Source organism: Diachasma alloeum, unplaced genomic scaffold, assembly GCF_001412515.2.
Source record: "Diachasma alloeum isolate Michigan unplaced genomic scaffold, Dall2.0 Dall_scaffold_00297, whole genome shotgun sequence".
Classification (NCBI taxonomy): domain Eukaryota; kingdom Metazoa; phylum Arthropoda; class Insecta; order Hymenoptera; family Braconidae; genus Diachasma; species Diachasma alloeum.
The window spans coordinates 480,282-490,522 of NW_021680436.1; the positions used below are offsets into that span (position 1 = coordinate 480,282).

Below are 10,241 nucleotides of genomic sequence, written 5' to 3' on the forward strand. Positions count from 1 at the left end.
ATCAATGGCAACCTCGCCATGACTACAACAATCGTTAAAAGAGTTATTTTTATCAGGTACTTTTTCAGCACTAAAATGCATTGCATTACAATGGTCGCATGAAACATTCATTGGTCCAATGTAATGTTCTTCAATATCTAAAATCGAAATATCACGAATATTTGAAGGATGAGATCTAGAATGTTGATTAAATGAATGGTTATTGGGAGAATCTAGTCTTTCATTGATATTTTCTGGACGTAGATCGACATTCAAAACGATGTGATTATTATTCTTTTGATCATTTGAGACATCATATTCGATGCTTATTCTCTCTTTCTTTTTTCTTTGATAATATGCACGTTGTTGAGCAGTTCTTCTTTGGCATTTCATCTTTTGAAATTCTTTCTCTTCTTCTTGCGTGCGTTGTATTTTTTGCTTACGCATGATTCTTTTGAACAATTTTCATATAAAAGAGAAGAAATGTGTGACTGAAAATTAAATTTTTATCTTTGGTTTCAATAATTTGTATGAGAAAAGAAGTTTTCAAATTATGCAAAAGACGTTCAATTGATTATATAATAGATAAATGGGAATTATGAATTTATTTATCAAATTATATATATATATATAATAAGGGGAGGCGAGAGTATTAAAAAAGTGGGCGGGAGAGAGTGAGTGAGAAGAGTGGATGAGTAAAGTGTGAGTGAGGGTGTGAGAGGTTAGGAAAAAGGAGAGTGGAAAGGTGCATGTGGTGGTGAGTGTGGTGAAGGGAAGTACGAGTGTGTGCGTGAGAAAGAGCGGCAAAGGAGTGATTGCTGGTGTGAGAAAGAGCAAAGGAGAGGCACGAGTGAGTGGTGGCGAGAAAGGGAACTGGGGCAATTGGTAGTCGGTAAAGCAGGGAGAGTAGACAGGCGCGAGAAAAGAAGAAGGAGGGAGAGGCTCTGGGTCTGAACTGGTGTTTTCTGTATGTGTGGTAAGGAGAACGAAGGAGGAAATGAGTGGAAGAGGAGAGGAGATAGAGGAGAGTGAGAAGGAATCAGCGAATGAGGCAGAGGTATGGAGTATGCCGAAGATGTTGGGGAGAAGGAGGATTGGTATGGATGTGAATGAAAGTGGAGGTATGGATGGGTGGAGGGGAAGAAAGACGAATGTGGAGAAGTTGAGGATGGAAGGGCAGCGACACGCGGCATTTTCGAGTCTCGAGGTCTGGAGAATGACCAGTTCAGGAAGTGAAGTGGAAACGGGGGGCGAGGAGAGAAGGAAGAGAGAAAGGGAACAGCAAGGGGAGGAAGTAGGAGGAGGTCTTAGAGATATTTTCCGGAGAAGTAAAAAAACGAAGAGGACACCAGAGAAGGGAGAGAAGGAGAAAATAGAGTTGCAGGATCTGGCGGTGTTGATTTCGGGACTGAAGGGTGAGATGTTGGCGAAACTGGAAGCGGTGCAGAGGCAGGGAAGTGAGACGAAGAGCGAGGTGGAAAGTATGCGAGTGAAGTTGGGTGAATGGGAGAATGCGTGGATAGAAGACAGTAGAGAGTTGTGGGAGAAAATTGAGAGCATGGAAGTGAGAGCAGTGATGAGGGAAGAAGAGCGGAAGGGGGAGATGAGACGAATGGAAGAGAGAATGAGAGCACTAGAGGTAAGAGAGAGGAAAAAAAGGAACGAGGAGGGAAGGGAGGGGATGAATGGAGTAGAGTGATACAGGAGGATGAGGACTCTGGGGGAGAGAGCGGAAAGGGAGGAAAGAGAGAAATGGAGAAGAAATATTATAGTGAGAGGGATGAAAGTGGAAAGCGCAAATGGGCAGGAAGAGGTGGAGAGATTGCTGGGAATGTTTGGAGTGAGGGGTGATGTGGAAGAAACAAGGAGAATTGGTAATGATGCGGGTAGAGGGTCGGGTGTGATAGTGTGGGCGAGGCTAGCGAGTGTGGAGATGAAGAGAGAAGTGATGCTGGGCAAGAGGGAGCTGAGAGGGAGACAGGAAAGAATAGATGGTGATCTAACGTGGGACGAAAGAAGAATGAGATGGATGATGGAGAAGAGAGTGAGAAAGGAAAGGGAGAAAGGGAATATGGTGAGGAATAGGGGGGAACAGGTGTGGGTGAATGGAGAAGAATGGAGGTGGGATTGGGAGAGTGATGACCTAGTAAAGCTGGAGGGAGGTCTCCAGGAGGTACAACGAGGGAATCTTAGGAGAACGAGGAGGAGTGAAGGTATACCGGCGCCGCATCGGGGGTGGGTTTTTTTTTTTTTTATATTCCGGCCATTTCTGCCCTCTGATTGGCTAATCGGCCCTATCCAACCCTATGCATGCGGCTGTGGCTTCTACACTGCACCGCATTCGCACTCCTATAGAACACAGGAGTAGCATGGGAAACCACAGAAAACCCATGCCGGTACAGGCGGTCATTATATTAGCGACTTCCCGCTCGCCGGAGTCTCCGGTTGAAAAACTCGGTTCCACAGGGAATCGAACTCACAACCTTTCGCACACTAGGCTCGCACCTAGCCGCTTCGGCCACCGACGTCGGCGGGGGTGGGGTTTCGGGGGGATTATATCGTCAAGGAAGGTTTGGGAAAGGGGACAAGGGGAGGGGAAAGAGAGGAAGGATGCGAGAGACGCAAGAAGTAGAGTGCAGCGTGCTGTTTTGGAATGTGGCGGGCTTAATGAACAAAAATAAATGTTTCTGGGAATATATAGGGAAGTGGGACGTAATTATGCTAAGCGAGACGTGGTTAAATGCGGAAGGATGGAAAGGAGTGAAGGGAAGGGCGCCAAAGGGGTACGTGTGGAGAGTGCAGGAAGCGACGAAAGATTTCAGGAAAGGGAGGGGAATGGGGGGCTCCTGTCAGGGGTGAAGGAAAGCATGACGACAGAGAAGGAAAGAAGGGGGAAGAACTATGCGGAGGGGTGAGAGGAGTGACCATGAGAGAGGTGTGGTTAGGTGGTGTGAAAGTGGTGGTAGTGGGAGTGTATCCGGAGAGGGGGGTGAGCGAAGGAATTGAGGAAATAGAAAAGTGGATGGATATCAAAAACGAAAGGTTAATATTAATAGGGAAGGGATTGTAATGCGTGGACAGGGGAAAGAGGAGGGGAGTTGTGGGATGAGGATGTAGTTTACTGCAGAAGAGCATTGAAGCAGGTAAGACAGGAGGCAGATGAACAGGGGGAGAAGCTACTGGAATGCATGGCACAGAGGGGATGGTTTATCTTAAATGGGAATACGGAGGGGGATGAGAATGGAGAGATCACTTTTGCAAGAAGGGGAGAAACTGTGATTGATTATGTATTAGGGGATGAGAGAGCGAGGAAATTTGTAAGGAGTATGAATGTGGGAAACGAGCCAGGATCATTTTGGGGTGGCCATGCGCCTACGGAGTGAGAGTGGAAGAGGGGAAGAGAAGCGAGGAAGGTCTGTCGAGGAGGGGAGAGGGGGCAGAAGAAGGACCCCGACAATAGCCAAGTATGGGGAGAGAGGAAGCATGATGTTTAATGAGTGTATGAGTGAATGGAATGCGGGGGATGTGGAGGGTAAGGCGTGAATGATATTTTAAGGGGAGTGCGGGCAGGAGTCGAGAATGCAACGATGAAGATGGCATTGGAGTTGTCAGAGGAGAAGAAGAAGAGCGGGTGGTGGGAAGATGAATGTGTGGAAGCAAAGAAAAGCGTGAAAGCGAAGACGAAAGAATGGAGGGAGGGAGTGGTGGGTAAGGATGAATGGAACGAGGAAAGGAAGAAATTTCAATCCATGCTGAAGGCAAAGAAGGAGGAGGAAAGGAAAAGATATGAGCAGGAGGTGGAAGAAGCAGTGAGGGAGGGGCGGGAATGGGAGGTTGTAAACAGGGAGACAAAGAGGAAGAAAGGAGGGTATGACAGAATTGGAATGACTGAATGATCACATTATTTTGCAGAACTGCTTGGAGGAGTGGATCGAAGGGTGGTGGGACATGGAAGGAGGAGAGTGGAAGTGGAGAGTGTTGGCGAGCCGAGTATGGAAGAAGTGTGGTGAGGAAGCTGAAAATGGGGAAGTCGTCTGCAGTTGATGAGTTGGAGAATGAAGTGTTCAAATGGGGGGGAGGAAAGGTAACCAGAGCGATATGGAAGGTATGTTGGAAAGTATGTAGTGGTGAAGGGTGGCCGGAGGAGTGAAAAGTGTGGTTGGTCGCGTCGGTGCAGAAAAAGGGGAGGGGAACAGAGTGGATCATTATCGGGGGGTGACCCTAATGCCGACATCATATAAAATTTATATGGAAATTTTGAGGAAGGCTGGAAGAGGAGACGAAAGCAAAAGGGATAATCCGCCATAATCAGGCAGAATTCAGGACGGAAATGGGTACGATGGAGGATATATTCGTGCTCAAATTCTTCGTGAACAGGGCGGTCCAGCAAAAAGGAGGGAGTTTGTTTGCCTTATTTGTCGACTTTAAGGCGGCATTTGACAGTGTGCATAGGGGATTCCTGGGGGATACAATCTTAGAGAGAGGGATAGACGAGAGAGAGATAGAGAGTATTAAGGAAGCTTTCAGAGAGACAATAGGTAGGGTAAAGGCGGGAGGGGCAATAGGAGAGGAGTTTTGGACGGACAGAGGACTGAGACAGGGATGTTCGCTCAGTCCGATTCTTTTTAGCCTGTTATTGTCGGATTTGGAAGAGCGGATGCAGAGAAAGAGGAAAGGAGGGTGATACTAGAGTTTGAGCAGTACGTGAAGGAAAAGGATCTGGTAGTGAATGTGAGGAAGACGAAGATGATGGAGTGTGGAAAGAGGAAGAGGACGTGGATGGTAGAGAGATTGTGGAGGATGAATGGACAGGAAGTGAATGAAGTGAGTGAATTCTGTTACTTGGGATGCTGGCTGGTGAGGAACGGAAGTGACGAGTTGCATATAAAGATGAGAGGGAAAGCGGCGGGCAGGATGATGGGGAAAGTGTGGGCGATTGGGAAGAAAAGGTTTAGGAATGACTGGAGGACAAGATTGTGGTTGTTTGATGCATTGGTATGGACGACGATGTGTTATGGGGTGGAATTGTGGGGATGGAACAGGTGCAGAAGAATGGAAGCTATGGAGGAGAAGTTTATGAAGTAGGTATTTGGAGTGAGCAGGCAATGTCCAGGTTATATGGTGAGGGATGAGATCTGTAGGAACAGTTTGATGGCGAGGATGAGGAAAAGAGCGTGGGGCTTTGAGTGGAAAATGTGAAACGGGGATGGGAATGTATTGGTTAAGGAGTGTCTGAGGGAATTCGAGAGAAGAGAGTGTGAGTATCGATGCAAGTTGAGTAAATGGGAGAAGACTGAGGAAGAGTGCCAAGGATGAATGGAGGATGAGAGAGAGGGATCAATGGGAGGAAATAGAGGGGGAAATGAAACGAAAGGAGAGGGAGGTGCGGTGGGGAAAAATCATGGAGTCCAGATACAACAGGTGGTACAAGTTCACCAGATCGACGGACCAGGTGCCGGTGAAAAAGGAGGAAAAGTGGCAGAGGATGTTCAAATTTAGGGAAGGGGGGGATGCTGGAAGCGGACTATTGGAAGGATGAGTCGAAGAGGGTATGCAGAGTGTGTGGGGGGGGGAAGAGGAGACGTGGGAACATATGGTTGAAAGGTGTACTGATGAGCCGGATAGTGAGTGGAATAGAGCGTTAGGAGAGAAGGTATTGCGATTTGTTGAGTGAAAATGGAAGAGGCGCGAGTTGGCTGAGAAAACTGGAAATGAGAAGAGAAGGGAAGAGAGAAGAAACGGGCGGGAACGCGGGGAACGGGATATGTGATTGATGGAAATGGAAAAGCCACGAAACCGGAAGCGTTGGCCCGGGCGGTGAGAGGAGAGAGAAGGAAATTAGCCAGGGAATAAGAGGCACAGAGAGGGAGAGAGAAGACATAGTAGTTGGGGATAGGATAAGATAGGTTTAAGTTAGTGGTAAGTTAGGCTAAAGAAGAGAAAATGTAAGAAATTATAACGGTGACGGAAACCGATCAAAAGTCCGTTAGTTGAATGAAAGTATATTATCTATATGTATATATATATATCGAAGTTATGTATGTATGTGTAGATTTATTGCTTTATGAGAAAATTACAAGAATCTCTTATAGCAAGAGGGTATGCGCTAAAAGTATGTTCACAAAAGATGATGAAAAATAAGAAGCTGTTAGGTTTGCAGAACCAGTAACAAAAGTAACTTCAAATTGACACCAATAATAAAGCATAGTAATGCGGGATACAGCAAGCAGAGTAAGAATCAGATCCTGTTAGCAAATAAAATCAGTTAGTTAGTAAGAGCAGCACGTTGAATAAAATAAAATAGCAAAGAATAGCACAGAATTGAGTTGCAGTGAGAAAAAATGAACGTTTGAGAGCAGCGTGTCTGTGTGCCGGTAGCCCGGGGATTTGAGGATTATTCAGGCTGAGAAGAGCGTGTCAGGGAGTATTGGTCTGGTACTGAGGACTTCGGATATAAAGTTAAAAAGGAAAAAAATAGGTGTTTGCGAGTGGGGATAGACAGGATTCTCAGAAAGTGGATTTCTTCAGGTATGTCAGCTATTAGAGCACCAAGGTGCTTTCCTCTTTGGGCCCTTTCCACTGGCCAGTGCAGTATGAGGTGTTCAATGGTCTCCAGTGCGTTCAAGCAGCAGTAGCGGCACGGTGATGCAGGGGTTAGCTTATAAGTTGAACCTTTGTGGGTAATTCCACAAACAAAATTGTTAGCTAGTCTCAGTTGCATGGCAATTCTAGTGGCGTGGATACCACCTCTCCAGAAAAGGTAATTGCCAGCACCATCCCCACTGCTTCGTATCAGTTGAACTTGAGCTGAACTGGAGCACAAGTAATTACCATAGTCGTTGGCTCTTAGCTTGAGCGACAGAGCATCCAGGAAGTTTTGTCTTTGTCCAAGCCAGTAGTTTGGATCTAGGTGGTCAAACATCGAATGAAACCCTATTGAGGAAAAAATTGTGTCCACTCGTACTACCCAATTGAACTCAGCTTTGTAGGATGCAGCACGAGAAAGACGGATTAATTCAAGTAAGCAGATGTAGGGCCGTCTTTACTGGTTCATTTTCAGCACGTGGACCCAGTCCCACATGGAGAGCAGAGCACGTAAGGCTAGAGGATGAGTGCCTAACTCGAATCTGATCAGATATCCAGGAGTATTTCTAGGCAGGAGGAAAATGCGTTTGAAGTAGTCAGTTGGAATCCTTTCTATTTCATCTAGATGATCTATTTCCCAGGTTTGGATTCCATATAGCAGAGTGGCAGACACCAAACTGTCGAAGAGCTTGATCCTGGAGTGCCAGTCATCTCCTTTGGAACGTCTAAGAATCGAGTTGGCTGTTCCGATTGCTATTCTCGTCTTCTGCATAGCTGCACTGGCTGCTTGTCTGCCATTCATTGCACTTTCTAGGGTTGTACCTAGATAGGTATATTGCTTCGCTGTTTTGACTGGAAGACCTTTGTACAAAAAAGATGATTTTTCGAATGATCTAATTCTGCCAGAAGGTCGGCAGACCATAATGTCGGTTTTTCCAGTGTGCACAATCAACCCATTGGCATCAAAATACTCCGAGAGGCATTTCAGGTTGTATCTAGCATCAGATAGAGATCTGGCAAAGTGTACTGTTTCATCTGCATACAGCAGAGCTCTGAGATTTCTTCCATGTATGTCAAACCCTTCTATGTTCTTTCTCTTGTGGAATTCTATGAAGTCTGCGATGTAAGTGATGAATAGGAGTGAGCTTAGTTTGTCCCCTTGAAGGACTCCTTCTGTTACCCCCAAGTTGTGAGTGTACTCTGATCCCAGGCGAACTCTAACTGCTGCGTTGTCATAGATATTGGCCAGTACTCTGAGGATCTTCCCACTCACTTTCATGGATCCAAGTTTCTTCCAAAGTAGGTGGTGAGGGACCGAGTCGAAGGCTCGACGAAAGTCCATGAAAATGAGGTAGATTGTGCTACCTGAAAGCCTCATTTTTGACTGCACTGCAGTGAAGAGTGAGAAGGATTGATCAAGACAGCTTCTCCCACAGCGAAAGCCAGCCTGCTCTTCAGGCAGAATGCCCTGTGAGTTCAACCAGGTCTCTAGGTGAGAGTGTAGAATTCCGGTATATAACTTGAGGATGTTGTTAGTAAGTGCAATACCACGGTAATATAGAGGGTCGCTGGGGTCGCCTTTCTTGAAGAGTATTGCTAATGCTGCACTGGGCCATGTGACTGGTATTTTTTCTTCTTTCCAGGCGTTTTTCTGTAGTTTTGCCACAATCACCACCCATTCCTGGGGGAGGTTTTTAAGAAATTTATTGGTAATACCGTCTGGACCAGGAGCCTTGACACATTTGCTGTTCTTGAGAGCACGAACCACTTCTCCGTGGCTTATGTCTGTGTCTAAGAACGAATCTGCGATGTCCGAAATGAGAGGATCCGAGAAAGTCCTTGGAGGGTATATGCCAGTGTAGAATTGTTTCCACTTATCCTTAGAGACCCCATTTGGAGTGAAGGTAGAAGAGCGGATACTCTTCACCGTGCTCCAGAATTCTCCTGACTTTTTCACGTTGGTCATGCGGTTCTTCAGAGTTCTATGGTGTACATTGATTTTTCTTTTTCTACATAATCTGTACTCTTTGACAAGTTGATGAAACTTTGCCACTGACTCAGGGTCGAATTTTTTCCTGCGAAGGGTTCGTTGTGCTCTATTCGCTGAGTTTTTTAGTGCCTTGATCTCTGAATCTTCCCATCGATGATGAATAGACTGGAGACCCTTGGTGGGCTTGAGACATCTCCTTTCTACCATGCCACAGTCTGCAGCTGCCTCTGAGATCGCAGTGCATAGCGTGTCGTAGAGGGTTGTGGGTTCATTCAGCGAGTTGGCTAGCCGGAGGTTGGGCAAAGATCTCAAAGCAGCGGTGTACGGTAACAACAGGTCCTGTTCCCACCTGAGGGTGTAGGCAGACTGGGGACTTGGTGGATCGCGAGGAGAGGATTGCGGAGTGGAGTATCCATTGAGTCTGTGGGGTTTCGGAGCAAGAAGTTCTAGGCAAAGTGGGAAGTGATCAGATTGGAAGGAGACATCGTTGACTCTCAGAGAATTTACTTTGCTGATCGCTTCACAGTTACCCCAGACAAAATCAACCTTGTTCAGGCCCTGTGACCCGCAGAATGAAAAGCAGCCTTCTAGATCCCCAGGAGTGCGACCGTTGAGGACGACAAAGTCATTGTCTGATATGAAGCTCAACAATAAATTACATCTGATCTTATGGCTAGGAGTGCCTACATCCATGGATTTCCTAGTGGGGCTGAGTACCGTACAGTACAGAAGTTCCTGGGGGATTGCTTTATCCAGATGCGCAACTCTGCAATTAAAGTCACCACCTAGAAAAATAGGCTTGTTCCTATAGGAAGCTTAGCAGTTGGAGATGACTGGGTGGAGGAATTCGAGTGTGGAGAGAATATCTGTGGTTGGAGTGAGGTAGATGAGCTCGATGATGATATGTGAGTTGCAGAACCTTATTTTTGTAAAAATCCACCATTGGGAGGTGAAGAGCAGGGAAGATTCGAAATTTTTATTGACTAGGACAGCCAGGCCTCCACTGCCTCTGCCTACTGATGCTTCTCTAGTTGCTACTGCCCAATGGCAGGTATAATTCGAAGACCAAGGGGTGAGATAGGATGGGATAAAGCGGAACCAAGTTTCTGATAGACCAATGAAGAATGGATAAGATTTAGCGGACAAGTTACCGAGTTTAGTTATACCTTTACAGTTCCAGAAGAGTGCTATAGGGTTGTCAACGTGCTGGCTGCTTCGTTTTTTGCATTTTTTGGTGGATCAGAGGAATCACTTGGCGGATAGTCAACAGGACGGACATGGTCCAAGATGTCCATGTGATTTGCCGACTGTTCATTAGGCTTGAAGACAAGGTTGTTGCTCACGGGATCCCAAGAAATGACTCCATCCTCCAGGATAATTGTATTACGAAATATTTTTGCTGCTTTACCTTTGTTTCTTTCCAGTTTGGTTCTCTCTCTGAGCATATAAGCTACCTGTTTTTCTCTTGGTGTAAGATCATTCACAGTAGAAATTTTAGAGCCAGCAAGTTTGGTGCTTTTGGTTTTCATAATAGATAATTTTGGTTTCCACGAGTTCAGTTGAACTACGAATGTATTTTGCTGCTTGCCTATGGTCCGGATAGAGAAAGCATTGGGGGAGATCTCGAAGTTAGAAATTAAAAGCTTTTTCACTGCTTCGACATTACATGAGCTAGGGTCCAATCCTT

General features: G+C 46.1%; 2 protein-coding genes across 2 annotated transcripts; one reads left to right on the top strand and one right to left on the bottom strand.

Moving 5' to 3' along the window:
- The first annotated feature begins 976 nt into the window (after window positions 1–976).
- LOC107039347 (golgin subfamily A member 6-like protein 22) lies at window positions 977–5,111 on the top strand. Its single transcript, XM_015258913.1, has 6 exons — window positions 977–1,618; window positions 1,787–2,192; window positions 3,550–3,847; window positions 3,892–4,084; window positions 4,609–4,803; window positions 5,022–5,111. Exons 1-6 carry the CDS (start codon window positions 977–979, stop codon window positions 5,109–5,111), a joined length of 1,824 nt encoding a protein of 607 aa, XP_015114399.1.
- A 1,910-nt stretch (window positions 5,112–7,021) lies between these two features.
- Window positions 7,022–9,247, bottom strand: LOC107039348. Its single transcript, XM_015258914.1, has one exon. It carries the CDS (start codon window positions 9,245–9,247, stop codon window positions 7,022–7,024), a length of 2,226 nt encoding a protein of 741 aa, XP_015114400.1.
- Window positions 9,248–10,241: the final 994 nt, after the last annotated feature.